General features: G+C 49.8%; 1 protein-coding gene across 1 annotated transcript in view; it reads left to right on the top strand.

The window, feature by feature from the left end:
- Lrrk1 (leucine rich repeat kinase 1) overlaps positions 1 to 16980 on the top strand; it is a 143843-nt gene that overhangs the window by 113701 nt on the left and 13162 nt on the right. Inside the window, exons 21-27 of the mRNA XM_038313710.2 lie at positions 2217 to 2388; positions 5016 to 5179; positions 5611 to 5750; positions 7649 to 7898; positions 10511 to 10677; positions 14522 to 14719; positions 16443 to 16720. Coding sequence (XP_038169638.1) covers positions 2217 to 2388; positions 5016 to 5179; positions 5611 to 5750; positions 7649 to 7898; positions 10511 to 10677; positions 14522 to 14719; positions 16443 to 16720 — 1369 coding nt within the window. The remainder of the gene's footprint in view (positions 1 to 2216; positions 2389 to 5015; positions 5180 to 5610; positions 5751 to 7648; positions 7899 to 10510; positions 10678 to 14521; positions 14720 to 16442; positions 16721 to 16980) is intronic.

Raw genomic sequence — 16980 nt, 5'->3', positions numbered from 1 at the left:
GTCCCACTAGACAGGTTTCTCTCCACCCACTAGGTCCCCACTCTCTGGTTCCCACAGTCACTTATGAAATAGCCACTCTGAGGCTTATTACAATTAAGTTACAATTGTTTGTCCAATGGCTTCGTCTTCTTACTGGCTAGCTCTAACTATAAATTAACTCATTTCTATTCATTTATATTTCACCCTGAGGCTTGTAGTAATGTTAGGCCCTCTTGCTCCTTGGCGTCTACACGGCATCTCCTCCACTCTGCCTACTCTCTCTCTCTGTATCTTTGTCTGTACCTCCTGCCTAGCTCTACTCTGCTAAGCCTTAGGCCAAAACAGCTTTGTTCGCCAGTCAATAAAAGCAACACATAGACAGAAGGACCTCCCAGATCAGTAGAGACTAATTCTTGCTCTCCCAATAGTCTCATTGGTTGTCTATAGTCATTTGTCTAAGGCTGGGGCCCTGTGACATTTTCCACTTCCATTTTCTGGGGGTTCTCGGTGTTGTTGTTCAGGTCTTATTTGGGTAATCATATTTGTCAAGGTATCACGGGTAGAGCTTCCTTGTGATTTCTAGGAGACACAGTCTCACAGCAGACTTCGTGGTCCTTGGGCTCTTAGACTATTTCTTCCTCTTCTTCTCCAGTGTTCTCTGAGTCTTAGGCGCAGGACTGTGTTGCAAAGGTATGCTTCTCCTCTGGGCAGTCTACAGTCAGGTGATCTCTGCATTCTGACCATTTAATGGTATTCTGTAATTGTCTGGCAGCAGCAAAGGGGGGTGGGAGCTAGAGTCATCTGTGCATGTAGATTTAGAATTCAGCTAGAAATGTTTCTGGTCTAGTAAAGTGGAGTAATAGGTCCATGACCTCACAAGCCCCAGGAAGTTAGCGGCATTTCCAGCACCAGCCATGATTTCCTTCCTGTTGACCAGGCCTTAAATAGACAGCCATTGGTTACTGCCAAGATCTGACCCCACTATTGCACAGTCAGGGCTACCTTGCTGTGCTGAGGATTGTGGGCCATGGGATCAGAGCTGGGTGACTGTCGCTTGCTTCCTCCCTTAGCAGCTCGCATAGCCCCTTCTGGTATTGTGAAAGCTAGCCCTCAGGGAGAGGACCTCCAGGTTAGATCCTGCGTCTGAAGTGTGAGTCTGCAGCAATTGGGACTTCCCTTAAACCTTTGGGAGGCAGCGAAGGGCAACCTCAATAGCCTATGCTGTTTTGAGAATCTCTTGGATTCCATTGACCAACAGCTTGACAGAGGTTTCTCGCGTCTGGTGCTGGAGTTTTTGTCGTGTGGTCTATGGCTCTTGTGGGGGCATGGTCGGCAGGACTGGGATTGCTGAAGGCAAAGCCTTTATTAAGAAATGATTTCGGGAGCTGTGTATATAGCTCCGCAGTTAAGAGCGCTGGCTGCTCTTCCAGAGGACCTGGATTCCATTTCTAGCACTTACATGGAGGCTCACAGCCATCTGTAATTACAGTCCCAAGGGTTCTGACGCCCTCTTCTGGACTCGATGGGTACTACACACACAGCACACAGAGATACATGTAGGCAAAACATCCATATGTATAATAACAATATTTTTTAAAGAGGAAAGAATCCAGCCTCTGCTTTGCCAGGATATCCATATCTGCCCTGTGCCTGCCCCTTAACTCATAGTTCATAGCACATGGTGTATCTCACTTTCCAGATGCATTTGTGGTGAGGGACTTTCTGGCTCTCCGCTCTTTTAAATGACAATAGACAAAAAGCACCTAGGTCACATAGTGACGCACCATTTTAACGATGACCATGTCCACTTGTGTTCTCATAAAACATCGTTTGTTCTGCGCAAAAGCGCCATGTTCTAACTTTTAAGGTCGTGTGTTGTTTTCATTAGCCAAGAACAATAAACAGCTTCGAAAACCAAGGAAACAGTCACCCTGACCCCAATATCTGTGTTGTCCTCAGAACAGTACAGCTGTATTTGTTTTCTCTCCGCTAACCAAAGTCGGTGTTAAGTGATTTCACAACCACAACCCAGTTTTCTGAGAAGCAACTCCGATTTGTCGCGTCTGGCATTTTTATGTCTTCCCATCTTCCCATCCACGTCACTCTGGGTTCTAGAACTCTATAGGAAGGATGCGTGGCAGCCTGAGCTTTCTCAGCGGAGGCCCTTCCCACAGGGACCAGGGTCCTGCAGGGGACCACAGGCCACGATTAATCATCTCTCCCCTTCTGTGTTTCAGCTACCTCTTACCACACCTCCTTCCATCCAAACCTGGGCTGGACACCCACAGCATGCGGCACCCAATGGCTAACACCATCCAGCGGGTGTTTAAGATGAGCTTCGTGCCTGTTGGCTTCTGGCAGAGATTCATAGCACGGATGCTGATCAGCTTGGCTGAGATGGACCTGCAGGTAGCTCCTGAGAGGCTAAGGCATCGGGATGGATGGGCTTCTAAAAGCATACTCTTGGGGGGAGACTACAACAACTGTGCTGGTGGGACCTAACTGAAGGCTGCTCCCCTGCGGTGATAGGACTGATACAGGGTTGAGAGGCAGGCATAGTGTGAAGCCGTTGGCCTAGGCTGGGAATACCAAGTTTGTACCCATACGACTTAGCCTCCTCCCTCCAGGAGTTATGGTCCCAAATGTTAACGATTTTCAAGCCACTGTGGAGCTTGTGCTAGCAGAAGCAGGGTCTCCCCACAAGCCACCATACTTTTGGTGCAGCAGCTATGAACTGGGCCAAGAATTAGCATTTTCCGTCACTCCCCAGGGCCCTGACTTCATGGTCTTGCTGTCCTGACTGTACCCTTGACTGACCTGAGAGGGATCTATGACTTCTCAGATCACCCAAATTTAGAATCTTGGTTGTAAGCATCCATACCTAAGTATCATAGTAAGGACAACCTATAGGAATCGCTTCTCTGTTTCCATCACGTGGGCCCCAGGGCCTGAACTCAGTTGTCAGGCTTAGTGGCAAGCACCTGTACTGAGCCATCTCACTGATGAACCTAAAGGCTGGAGTTAGATATGCATCCCATGCCCAGCTTGCATCATCTAGACCTTGAAAAGGTCCCCAGTGACGCCACTCCGCAGCCAAGTGTGGAACCTCTGCTGGAAAACAGTTACTTGCTTTGGTCACAATGAAGAGCCAACCCATGGGTGATGTTCCATGGGTCCAGCCACAGTTATGGAGAGGCAGCTCAGCTGTCAGCCAACACCAATTTCATACAAGACAATAATACAGAAGTAAGAGCCGGGCGTTGGTGGCGCACGCCTTTAATCCCAGCACTGGGGAGGCAGAGGCAGGCGGATCTCTGAGTTCGAGGCCAGCCTGGTCTACAAGAGCTAGTTCCAGGACAGGCTCTAGAAACTACAGGGAAACACTGTCTCGAAAAACCAGAAAAAAAAAAAAAAAAAAAATAATACAGAAGTAATATTTGCCTAGAGCAATAGTTCTCAAAGTGGGGTTCCTAGACCAGCGAAATTGACCTCACCTGAGATCTGGTGGGAGATACCCATTGTTAAGCCCCAACTCCAGATCTACCCCCTCAGAAACTTCGGGATGGAGTCCAGCTACTTGTCATTGACAAGACCTCCAGGGGATCGGGGCACACTCTACAGTTTGGGAGTCCCTGGCATACAGTCCCACTGTTGAACTGTTGAGTCTCTTTTTGACATTGATCTCTGCCTGACTTTGCTTCTGCCACCTTCTAATTAGAGCGCCCTTATTGAATTACAACTTCTTGGCTCGGTAAAGATGTTCTTTGATCTTCCCATTTTATGGGAAGAAAAATAAACACAAGAGGCCGAAAATCAATCAGAAGTGTTGCAGCCTGTGTTGCGGATAGGGGAGTGATCTCTTTATGATGCCAAAAAGATGCTCTGGCTAACAGAGTGGGTGCTGGCACTGCCTCTCCTAGGGTTCCATCTGTCCCTCTGCCCTCCGTTTGAACTGTGTCCTGCTGTATTCTAAGTGGGAGGTCGCTGCGCGCCCCCCCCCCCCACATTGTGGGAGGCTGGGCTCACAAGGAGGGGGGCTGCTGGGCGGGAGCATGCCTGTCTGAGAAATCGATGCTGAAAGAAGTCCTGTTAAAATTCAGATGGAGGGCAGAGGGGAGAAGTGTTCAGCCTCAGCATCCATCAAAGACATGCAGATTCCCGCAGCCAGAGCCTCTCTATTTGTAGATCTGCCAGACCAACAAAGAACCCAGCGAGATGCCTGGCCCTGGTAGGCAGTGCCTGTGATGACGGTCTCTTGTTTTCCAGACCTCACTGTGCACCCAGTGCCTTAAAACTGTCAGACCCTGGATCGGGCACCCCACTACTGAACCAGAGAAATCTTCGTGTGTTTTTCATAGTCATCGTGCTATATTTTGGAGGGAGCAGAAGAGCCAACCTAATAGAAAGGAATGGCTAGAGAAATCACTACCCCAGCCTTAGGAAAATGAATTGTCAGTGAGTTTTAATGGCGAGGCAGCCATGACATTTTCAAAGGATACCTTGTTTTTCAACGCTCGTGGTTCATGCTAGAGCCCGGGGCATGGTGGGTAAGCACTCTATCACTGAGCTGTATCTCCCGGCCAAAGAGCATGCAGAATGAGAAACACACTCTGTACCGCTGTTTTTTTACACATATGTATAGTAGGGAAAACTCCTGGACTCGTACCTACCCAAATCTTAAAGCTCTTCCTTCTGGGTATTAAGTTGTTGGTTGTTTATTTTCTCTGTTTTATTTTTCTGTCCTGTCCACATTACCAAATGAAATGTCCGCTTGTGAAGTTGGGGAGGGAAGTGTTCGGAGAAGAACAGCCTATTTGTAATCGCTTAGAAAATCTGTTCCCAGGGTACCCTGGAGACCCTTCCAGATCGTGCAGCCTTCGACTTGGCAGCAGGAATGAGCAGTGGGCGTGGGAGGCACGGGTGGGAAGCTGCCGCAATTTATCAAGATGGGGCCAGGCCAGCCTCCTCGAGCTCTGCACAAGGCCCGTGAGGAGCTCAGAATTCTTAAACAGGGTCCCTTTCTCTCTGTCTTTCAGCTTTTTGAAAACAAGAAGAATACAAAAAGCAGGAACCGGAAAGTCGCCATTTACAGTTTCACAGGAAACCAGAGAAATCGCTGCAGCACATTCAGGGTCAAAAGAAACCAGACCATCTACTGGCAAGAAGGGCTGCTTGTTACTTTCGATGGGGGCTACCTCAGGTGGGAACATCCGGGAGCCTGAGGGCAGAGTTGGCAAGGTTCCCAAGCAGTGGCCCATGACAGCCCCGACCTAGTGCTCTTCCTCTTCCGTTTGGAGTCAGCATTCTGCTCCTAGAACAGCTTGCTAGAAATAAAGACCCTCCCTCTGATTGCCCTGATGGCCCCATCTTCCTGTCCTCCTTCCACGACTTCTTCTAGCTAGGCTGAGGGTAGCCACAGCCCAGAGTTCAAGCTCACTCCATTTGGGGGAGTAGGGACAAGGAAAAAGTTGAGTCATAAACAAATATATAAACAGAAGAGTCACCCCAATATCTTGCTTGGCGCATGGACCCTCAGGGTCCCTGAGAGTTAAGTCCATCCTTGGAAGCAGGGAAATCACCTCCAGCTCCTCAATAGTTTGCAATGGGCTCCTTTCCATTTCTGCGTTACAGTGTGGAGTCCTCAGACGTGAACTGGAAGAAGAAAAAAAGTGGAGGAATTAAAATCATCTGCCAATCAGAAGTGAGGGACTTCTCAGCAATGGCTTTTATCACAGACCATGTCAACTCCCTGATTGATCAGTGGTTTCCTGGTAAGAGAATATTCTGGAGCCAAGCCTTTGACCATGCTTATAGATATGCATTTTAAATCAGAATAAGGCTGCCTCTCTGAAAAAGCAAAGTTGCCACCGGGGTTCAGCCCTTTTCCCGAGAACCCTACGCTCCACAGGAGTCCTTCTCCGGGCAGAGGCAAGAAGTGCTTTGGGAACAGTGTGACCCACAAAAAATGGAAAAGAACTAGGTGTCCTGGCTGCCTACAGTATAAAGGGAGAAGGTCTCTGGGTCCCATGCATGGCCCAAAGAACCATACATATGCCTGTATAAGTATGTATACTTGACATCAGGAGGACCCAAAAGTGGAGGTCTGTCCCTACTGTAGGGACAGTGCTGTGGGCCTCTTTCCTCCTTCCCTGTGTGTCCCTACTCATGCTGGTGGTGATCAAACCACCCACACAGCCCTTCTCAGACTCTTTGAATCCATTTCCCCATCGACAGTTTGACCAAAGAAAATACTGTTTGAAGTGAACCCCTTGGGGTCCTCTGTTTGTTTTGCTACTGGGGAGGACAGAGAGCAGACAGCAGGGAGAAGGCTGTGGGGGCAGCAGCGGGAAGGCAGCTGTAGGGAGAGCCAGCTGAGGGAGCGCTTCTCCCCCTTGCAGCCTCTGGAGTGTCTTTTATACTCACTAGCCCCTGCGTTTAACCTAGCCAGAGGTCAAAGGGTAGAGGGTGGACTCAGGACACCCTGTCTGTCACACATGCCTGTATGAACTCGTCTACCCACCTGCCCCAGAGCCTTATATCCCAGGACCACAGGACAGTGCTCAAGGATGTGGCAGAATGCTACTGGAAACATTCCAGACATGGAACCTGGCTTCTTAGCATGTTGCTTCAAAGAGTGACCAACATGGAAAACGGCTTAGGTAGAGGTCCTCAGAGGAAATCAACCCGTGTGAGTCAAGGTGCCTGGAGGACTCTTGTACAAGGGGGCCCCCAAAGACCTGCGTCAAGTCTCTGGCCACTTCCTAGCTCCCTGCCAGTCCATGCCCCGCCTCAGTAGGTGCTGGGGATTTGGCAGGTGAACCAAATAGACAGTAATCTGAGACAGAAGAAACGTGGCCAAGCGTTTGAAACAAGATGTCCCAGAGCCAGCGCTGTGAGCCCGTGGCCAAGGGTCTCTCACTGTGGATACCTGTGAATGCCAGATAAGCCCAGAACATCTAGGAATCTACACTGTCTTATACAAGGGAGGTCCCTGCCCTGCCCCAGGGTACTTCTGTGGGCGTTTCTTACCACCTCCTAAATGAGAGGGCACAGAAACAGTATCCTCCTGATAGGTGAGCCTGCGCTAAACGTCCAGCGTTTCTATGATCGTCTATAGTCGCTATCCCCTGCATTTAACTTGCCCAGAGCACCCCACCAGGTCTTCTGTCTCCAGCCGGTACTAACTATGGTCAGGGTAATGGAGTATGGCTCAGACTCAGCCCCAGCCTCGCAGGTAAAGTCTCTACCACTCTTGTCTCGCCCGCCTCTACCAGCCTTCCAAGGGCTGAGGGATACTTGACTCTGGGTCTAAATCACGGAATAGCTCCTCCCTGGCAAATCCTTTGGCATCAACAGCTTTACTGCGCCAAGTCACCAGGTGGTGAGTGCGGTTTGGTGCCTGCTGTAACCCCAGCGTTTGGAAAGCTGAGATCAGAGGATCGTGAGTTTGAGGCCAGCTTTGGCTATATAACCAAACCCCGCCTTAAAATCAAAAACCAAAGGAATAAGGCACTCCAGAGTGGTACCAAATTTCTGGTTCCCTGGGGCCCAGGCAGGAGTAGGCAGGCTTCTGATGGAAAGCCAACCAAGCCCAGGGTTGTAGGGTACTTCTCAGAGGACCCCACACATCCAGTTCACAGGAACTGTCTCCCTCTCTGTCCCCATTTAGCCCTGACGGCCACGGAAAGTGATGGGGCACCACTTATGGAGCAGTACGTACCCTGCCCCGTCTGCGAGACATCTTGGTCCCAGCATGCGGATCCGAGTGAGAAGTCAGAGGGCGTGCAGTACTTTGACATGGAAGACTGTGTGCTGACAGCCATTGAGCGGGACTTCATCTCCTGCCCCAGACACCCCGAGGTCCCTGTGCCACTGCAGGAGCTGGTCCCAGAGCTGTTCATGACTGACTTCCCAGCCAGGTATGCTGCACAGTCCCTCCCGGGACAAGTGTGCAGGCCGTGTGTCTCTTCTACCTGTCACTGCCCCCCTAACCATGGAGGGCAGTAACTATTCCAGCCACCCTTCCTGCCAGGCTCAGGCAACTTCGATCCACATCTTAGCTTGCTGAAAGAAATGACTTTTCTTCTGAATCCTCAGCAGGCCCTGCTGCACTTTGCACACAAAACCGCAGGGGCAGCTTCTCTTTCTGCCCCTCTGTGAACTAGCATCCTTACTGCCGAGCTGGCCCTCCTCAGATTCACTTTTTTGCCCGCTGGAGAGCTGAAGATTGGCAGAGCTGCTCATTGGCCTTTGTGGAAAGGGCCCATTCCCACACCTGCAGCCTCGCCTTTCTTTTCTGGGCAAAAGCTGGTGCCCAGCTACAGGCAGACCCTAGCTCAGTTCTTCCAGCTCTTTCTACCTCCATCCTCCCAAGATGATAACTGGGGAGGGAAATATTGTGGAAAGGGACCTGGCTGGTCCCTTCCAAAAGGAAATGGCCACAAAATGTATAAAAACAGACCATCCTTAGTAGACGGAAACCCACTTCTGTGATATGAACTCCCAGGGACAGTCCTTCAGTCATTTTAGATTTCAGTCATTTTTAATCATTTTGGAGTTGTGATCTACTATCATGACTAGTGGCATGCCATTTCTGATTTCTTTACCCTCTTCAACAACTTCTCCTCCTCCTCCTCCTTCTCCTCCTCCTTCTTCTGGAGATCTATTTTTCGTTTTTCTGCACTGTTCCCAATGCCCATAGGGCATTCTCTGAATGCACGCCATTGCTGCTTCACATCCCACTTCCAGGGATCTATTGCATTTAAGATGGGTCTGGGTGGTGACTCAGTGGTAGTGCATGAAATGCTCAATACCCAACAGTAAAAGGATAGTTAGCCAACAGAGGACACACCTCAGCCACATTCTTTTTCAGCATCCCCAGCTGCCTTGTGGTAGACATAGCAGGTACCACTCTGCTGCAGAATGGCTTTTCCTCACTCCCGGGTTCTTCATGGGCATGTAACTGTGTATAAGCATGGATCACCTGCTTTGGAAGGAGCTAGGTTAGGCACCCCTAAAGTTTTAGGCAGTTCGTGTATCTGCCAAACCTTGCAGCATTTCTACCTCAGCACAGACACAAATTAGTGAACTGCAGAATTCCCTCTGTGACTTCAAGAAGCAAGACAGGATGGTCCTTGCTGCTTTGGATGTCATCTTTGGCACAGTAGGATTCTGAGATGAAGTTACCTGTTGAAGTAACCTGTTGAAGATCCCAAAAGCCTGAGAAGGAATCTTTCCAGAGAGAGGCTTGGGATATCTGCTGGGGTCCCAACCAGCCCTAACTGGGGAGTTCGACAGGCCCTGTGACTGCTACAGAACCTTGCACTCTCCGGACTTGCATAAGCCCTAGCAGAAAGCCCTAGGAAGACCCCCAGCACTCTCCAGGTCCCCACATCTTAGGTAGCCCTATGTACCTGTACTTCCCAAGCAAGGGTTTTATCAGAGCACTTGAAAAACATCCTCGGACCATGTGGCCAGTCCTGCAGTGGGTACAGTGACGTGATTGGTCTGTGCTAAGTCCAAGTAGCTACAAAGCCTGTGCCTGAAAGGTGCAGAGAGGAAACACATCTGCAGGACCAGGAGGGCTCACAGGCACCCTTGGCCTGGATGGCAGGGACCTGGCACCAGTCCCTGATGAGGACCTGCATAGATCTCAGTGGTCTGCCTTTCTCCTCCCTGCCCAGCCTTCTCTCTCTTCTTTGCTTCGTGTTTTGTCTCTTATGCCATGGTTTCTGAAGAAAGAGAGGAGTCTCAGGAAGTAAGAGGCTAAGGGTTCCTGGTGCTGCTCAGAGTCAGTGAAGGGGTGAAGAAGGATGCCCCTCCTAAAGCGCCAAGCCCTGCATGCTGGCCCCAGTACCGCTAGAGTAAAAATCGGCAGCTATGGACCCATAAATCTCATCCTGAGCTTTATGGGAGGCTCCAGCTCTGTTCCCTGCTCCTCAGCTTCTTCTTCCAGAGCCATCAGGCCCAGAAGTTTCTGCAGAAGTTGGGGGGGGGGGGGAGAGAGTCAAGAAACAATAGCCATCTTTTCTAGAAGCCCAACAGAAATCTTTATTTTCACAAGACTCAGAGTACACAGACCAGCATGGTGGCTAAAACTCCCCTATAAAACCCTATTCCCCAGCTGTGGGGACACTAGTTCTGCATGGCAGAGGACGATCTTGCATAATAACAAAATGAGAAAAAACTAAGCTGGCAGTAAATAGTGCAATGTATTCAAGGATGGCAGCTTTCAGAGCACAACTGCATCAGTGTAAAATGTAGAGAGGAATCCTTAGTCTATGCCCGCTATAGTCAGAAAACTCCCCTAAGCATGCTTCTCAGCACCTCTCCAGGGTCTCTGGGATGTGTCCGCCACACAGAGGAGGAGACTGAGTAAGGTTGGACAAGATTGTATAGCTGCCACGGTTGACCATGCCTGCCATGTGGTAGATCCAGGGCCGGTACAGAAGTGACTTTGAACTGTTCTCCTGGATGGGAGAGCATCCCTGCTCGAGGCTGGAGGCTAACCCCCGAGCTGTGTGTACCACAGGCTCTTCCTGGAGAACAGCAAGCTGGAGCACACGGAGGGCGAGAGCAGCATCCTGGGCCAAGGGGGCAGTGGCACCGTCATCTACCGGGCCAGGTACCAGGGCCAGCCTGTGGCTGTGAAGAGATTCCACATCAAGAAGTTCAAGAATTCTGCAAATGCCCCAGCAGGTAAGGGCGTGGTGGCCAGCACATTTTTCTTCAGATATGTGACCTCTCTTGTGTCCAAACTCCAGGCCACCTTAGGGAGGACAAAAGCCATGCATGCACCTGGGGCCAGGAGTGAGGACTAGGGGGCTGATATAGCTGGTGCAGTTCTGTTCTATGCCTGGTCTGGCAACTTGGGAAGTACAGGCAAGAGAGCCTAGCTAAACGAGGCCCGGATGTTACTACCTACCTAGACAAAGTGTGTGTCAGCAAAGACCACTCCTGCCGTTCCCATCTGTGTTGTGCCCACCAAAAGCCTGGTACACATGGGAAGGGCAGGCTGGTATCAGGCAGAGTCCTCATCTGCAGGGCTTCTCCATCCATCTCCCAAGCAAGCAGAAAGCTGTACAATGAAAAGTGGTTGATTTGTTGTTATTGTTGTTTGTTTGTTTGTTTGTTCTTTGTTTGCTTTTGTGGCTTTTTTTTTACTCTTTGGGGGCCCACCATCCAATACACTAATAAACACATGAAGACTTATTCTTACTTACGAATGTCCAGCCTTAGCTTGGCTTGTTTCTAGCCAGCTTCTCTAACCTAAATTACCCATTCTCTTTTAACTACGTTTTGCCTCTGGGCTTTTTACCTTTCTTTATTCTGTATATCTTTCTTTCCTTCTTACACCATGGCTGGTTGTGTGGCTAGGTATCTGGTCCCTGGCATCTTCCTCTCCTCCTTTTCTCATTCTCCCTCTTCTCTTCCTATTTATTCTCTCTGCCTGGCAGCACCGCCTGTTTCTCTGTTTTGCCTTGCTATTGGCCGTTCAGCTCTATATTAGACCATCAGGTGTTTTAGACAGACAAAGTAACATAGCTTCACAGAATCAAACAAATACAACATAAAAGAATGCAGCACATCTTTGCCTCATTAAACAAACGTTCCACGGCATAAACGAATGTAACACATCTTCCACTAATATTCCACAGCAATGTGAGACAAGAGATGGGGCAAATCCTACAAATAGTTATTTGGGATGTTCCCTTCCTGCCACCCCCACATCCTACACCCCTCAAAAAAAGCCACCAGAATGCAGCACACTCAGCTCTGCATAATACAGGCAACTCAAGAATGCTTTCCAGTGGGAGGGGCCATCTGTGCCCCTGTTGATCCATTTCTGTTGCTACCGCAGAATACCACATGCTGGCTAGCTGCTAAATAAAAGAAAGTTATTTGGCTCAAGGTTATGGGGTTTGAGAGAAGGAAGAGCTGAATGCTGGAGAATCTCCTTGCTATATCATCCAGGACGGCAAAGAGTGAGAGAATGGAGAGCCAAAGACTGAGAAGGGGGACGGATTTCCTTTTCTAACAAGCCCACTGCTGTGATAACTAACAGTCCTGAAATGGCTACATTGTTTTCTACACATGAATGCTGGGGGTAGGGGAGGGGCGGAGACCCATTCTAGCCATAGCAAGCACCATGTAGTGCTCAGCCCAGGGCCCCTCCCTCCAGCCATCTGAACTACCCCTTGTTCAGAGCAGGTCATCTTGCCATCACAGAGTCAATGTATGTTCTTTGGTAGAAAATTATAAAGAAACTAGAAAGGAAGAAATCAATTTGCAATTCTTTGAAGGGAATGCTGGTTTCTGCTCTGATCTAAATAGACTTGGTTGTCATACTTCGGACCAAGAAATGTTCCCTGAAAATCCTGAACATGAGCAGAATGTTAGAATTCCATGATGTTCCTATACACAGCAGTGACCATTAGAAAACAGCCTCTGTAGCGGTAATAAAAACCATTTGGAATTTTGGTTAATCACGGTATCCGAATCCTAACCCGGCAGTTTGAATAATGGATTATCAGATGCACATGTGCTGAGTCAAAGCCAAGAACTGACAAAGGAAAGGGGCCAACCTCGCAAATGTCATGAATGAGTCTACAGGGTCGGGGCAAGTTTCTTCCAGGACTTCAAGCAGACCTGCCTGGGAAACAGAAGTCACCTGTGGGCTCAGAAAGCCAGCACATAGCAGAGGTGACATTGCTGGTCAGAGAGAAGACAGCACACTCACCAACTGGGGTGGAGATTAAGATCTTATCCACCACATGATAAAAAATAATTCTCCATGGGTTAAAAAGTCGATGCGAGAATGGACTCTTACCCTCAGGAGCCAAATGGCCAGCAAACTCAAGGGCTTGCACAGCCCGGGAGTGGCCCACTAAGGCTTTCCTGGTGCTTGACTTTTTACCACAATGGTCCCCAGCTCTAAAACCTGTGGGGAAGGAATGCAAACCGGAAATAAGGCAGTCAAGACTTGGCTTACCCTACCTAGTAACCTCAGAGACAGATGACCCTCTGTGGACTGGCCACAACCAAGGGTGCTGTCCTGAGCCTCCAGGGTCTCCTGCAGGTCATCATATAAGAGATGCTTGAATGAATTTCAAGGGCAGTGATGGAGGTTAGAGCATGACTGGTGTTCACTCATCCCCTGCGACAGACCTTTCTCCTCTAATGTGAATGTCACAGCCCAGTAGCCATGGACAAATGTCTCACCAGCTGATGATAACCATGGTGATCCTGGCTATGGAATAAGATAACCTGCAGTGACCCTGAGGTGGGGGGGACTAATTACATTCCAGATAGTTCCTGGGCCAGGCTTTGTGCAATATAAGGGGGTGCAAAGAGAAGAAGGTTGCTGGTACCTCCAAGTGAAGGGCAGCTAGGTGGCTGAGAGCTGTAAGGGCACTCTCCGAGCCATGCAGGTAGAGCCCCGTGACAGTCCTCCCTGAGGGAGCCAGATGGGACTCAGTGAGTGACCAGGAGCTGTCATAAATGGCAAGCCACGTCAGCTCTTGAGAAAGGAGGAGGCTTGGCGCTTGCAGCCTTGGTTAGCATTTGTGTCTTTATAGAGACAGAGATAGTGAACACTATAGATGCAAGGCGTGGGGTGGGAGAGACATAGCAACCCAGACGGGCAGATGACCAAGGGACACATACACACACACACACACACACACACACACACAAGCCCGCGCGCATTGATGGACAGGACCCTGAGACGAAAGTGTGGCCACTCTAAAGAGTCAGCTTAAATACGTGCCTGCGTGCGTGCGTGCGTGCGTGCATGCGTGCGTGCGTGTGTGTGTGTGTGTGTGTGTGTGTGTGTGTCTTTGTATCTGAAATTCACAACCAGGTTCAAAACTTAAGCAAAGTTTAAAAATTAAGCACAAAAATATGATCCAGTTCGCCTCTTCTCCTACCTTCAAGACTCTTCTTGTCAAGGAAATTGCTGGGTACTTCTTGAGGGTTAGTATCACTGGGTACTGCACCGAGTACTTGCCGAGGGGTAGCGTTGAGAGAGGATACTGAGGTAGGTAAACTCAAAGGTCTCACATATTCGATCCCAGGCGAGTGTAGTTCTTTTGTTGATTTGAACACTTCTTTTAAAAGTGCTGCTTAGAGATCAGGGGGAAAAATGTCCCCTGAGTCACTCTGGGGGGTTCTGTCAGTTGTGTTGAGTTTTTGATTCCCCATCAAAGGGGAGGCAGCCAGACCCAGAGTGAGGATATTCCCTTCTGTCATCCTGTCCCTGTCCCCTGCTTTCTATCCTGACTTAGTCTCAGCCCCGCCCTTTAGGACCAAATCCTGGCCATCAGTATTACAATACTTCATGTGGTGTGTACTTTAAAATGTAACCTCGTCTGACCTTACCCAAGTCCTTGTAAGTATGGCAGGCTCCTTGTGTCGTGTGCCCTTAGGAAACAACCTTCCTGACCTAGACCTGGGTCACCTTTGCCTTAGGTCCCGCAGGGAAGCCCGTGCTCTGCAGCCGTTATTCTGCCTAGAGAGCTGACGGCCTTGCTTTGTCCTGCAGACACCATGTTGAGGCACCTGAGAGCCATGGATGCCATGAAGAACTTCTCAGATTTCCGGCAGGAGGCCAGCATGTTGCATGCCCTGCAGCACCCCTGCATCGTGTCGCTCATTGGCATCAGCATCCACCCACTCTGCTTCGCCCTGGAGCTAGCCCCACTGAGCAGCCTTAACACTGTGCTGTCTGAGAATGCCAAAGGTACGGCCACTCTGAGAACCTTCCACAGGGGCAGCTCGCTCGCGAGAGGCCAGCAGATCCCTAGTGCAGGAGGACAGGCCTCTGCATAGCCTTGGATCCAGTAGTTTCCTCCAATCTCACATGCCCAACTTGGTTGCAAAAGCAGAACCATGGGTGACTTCAGGGAGCCAGGGTACGCCCAGCCCCAGAGCAGGTGCCTTGCCAACTCCAAACATGGGGCAGGGCATGTTGGGACAGCCTGAGAGCTCACACTCTGGAGACAGACAGAAGCAAATTTCAAGCCCTGTAAGAGGCTTGAAACTGCCTTGACTGGCAAGACACAGAGCCTTAGATGAGGCAGCACCATTGGCCTAATGGATAGCAGCTGGTACCTCAAAGCCCAGCTGCATCACTAAGAGCCCCCTGTGGCCACAGGTACACACTGGGCACCAGTTAAGACGGAGCCTGGGATCCCTTCTGCCACATCTTATTCCTCAAAGAAAGTTAAAATGAATTCTCCTGAAGGAATGGGTAACTACCCCCAGACTGCTGCCCGAGGTGGGGAGGTGGCTTCCTTCATTAGGAAAGAGCTGCTATTAAACCAGGCACTTCTCAACCTCCGTGAAAATGGGAACGATTTATGGAGATTCTGTACCTTTAGTTTACCCTTGACCACAGAGCAAGGTGGGCCTGGGAGGAGATGGGGAGCGCTCGAGTCCTTGAATGCAAACACTGGCAACTTCCCATGTGGTCTGTCTTGAAAGGCTCGCTAAGCGAGAATTTCTATCCAAGTGCGTACTACTTCACTCCAAGTCGTTCTCTGTCCCTTCTGGCACCTGGCCTGAAGGAGGGCGACAATGTATCCATAGAGTTTGAAGTGCTAGGGGATGTATCTTTCAGTGTTTCCTCACTGTAACAAAATGCCTGAGATAAACAACCTCAGAGAAATAAAGGTTGGTTTGGGCTCATGGTTTTAGAGATTTCAGTCCGTGGTCAGTTGGCCTTGTTCTTGGGGCCTTTGGTCATGTGGCACATTATGATGGGGTCATGTGACAGAAAAGGCTGGTTGTATCATGCCACCTAGAAGGTTAAGGAAAGAGAGAGAAAGGTTAGAGTCCCAATGGCTCCTTCAAGGACATGTCCCCAGTGACCTCACTTCCATCTGTGTGACCTGTCTTAGTTAGGGTTTCTATTTCTATGATAAAACACCATGACCAAAAGCGACATGGGAAGGAAAGGGTTTATTTCAGCTTACAGCTTGTTGTCCCTCACCTTGTGGAAGTCAAGGCAGGAACCTGGTGGCAGGATCTGATGCAGAGGCCATGGAGGAAGGTTGCTTATGGGCTTGCTCAGTCTGCTCTCCTATATAACCCAGGACCACCTGCCCAGGATGGAGCCACCTACAGTGGGCTAACTTCATCCTTCCACAACAATCATCAATCTAGAAAATGCACAACAGGCTTGCCTGCAGGTCAGTCTGGTGGGGACATTTTCTCAAGTGAGAGTCTCTCTTCCAAAATGTCCCTGTCTTGTGTCAAGTTGACATAAAACTAGCCAGCACGAGGCTCCACCTCTTAAAGGTCTCATTACTTCCTACTAGTGCCTTATAAGGCAGCCCTTTAACCCCATCCAAAAAGTAAGGGAGACAGAAGGAGAAAATGAAAGACAGGTTCTAGTGCTACTTTGATTCAATCTTAAGTTTGATGAATTTGAACATAAGTACTGTTTTTTTTTTCTTTGCAAGATTCTTCCTTTATGCCCCTGGGGCATATGCTCACCCAAAAGATAGCCTACCAGATTGCCTCAGGCCTGGCCTACCTGCACAAGAAGAGCATCATCTTTTGTGACCTCAAGTCAGACAACATCCTGGTGTGGTCCCTGAGCGTCAAGGAGCATGTAAACATCAAACTGTCAGACTACGGCATCTCTCGGCAGTCCTTTCACGAGGGTGCCCTGGGAGTGGAGGGCACCCCTGGCTACCAGGCTCCGGAGATCAGGCCTCGCATCGTGTATGATGAGAAGGTACCTGCTTGTCCTGCTGTCATCCCCAAAGCCAGCTGTGGAGAGCAGGGGCCCAGTCCTGTGAGAAGCCAGAGAGGCAGTCCTGGCACCCTGGCTTCACCGGCTCCAGCCTGTGTTTTACTCTCTCCTGTATTCAGTGAGGGAGATTTTGGCTCTGACCAGAAGGTGCTGGGGCATATGGTCTGCCTGCTTTTGTGTGTGTGTGTGTGTGTGTGTGTGTGTGTGTATGCTGGTGTGCTTGCCTCTCCATTAGCGTTACT

Source organism: Arvicola amphibius, chromosome 12 (genome assembly GCF_903992535.2).
Source record: "Arvicola amphibius chromosome 12, mArvAmp1.2, whole genome shotgun sequence".
NCBI lineage: Eukaryota > Metazoa > Chordata > Mammalia > Rodentia > Cricetidae > Arvicola > Arvicola amphibius.
This window is presented reverse-complemented; position numbering and strand designations above follow the sequence as displayed.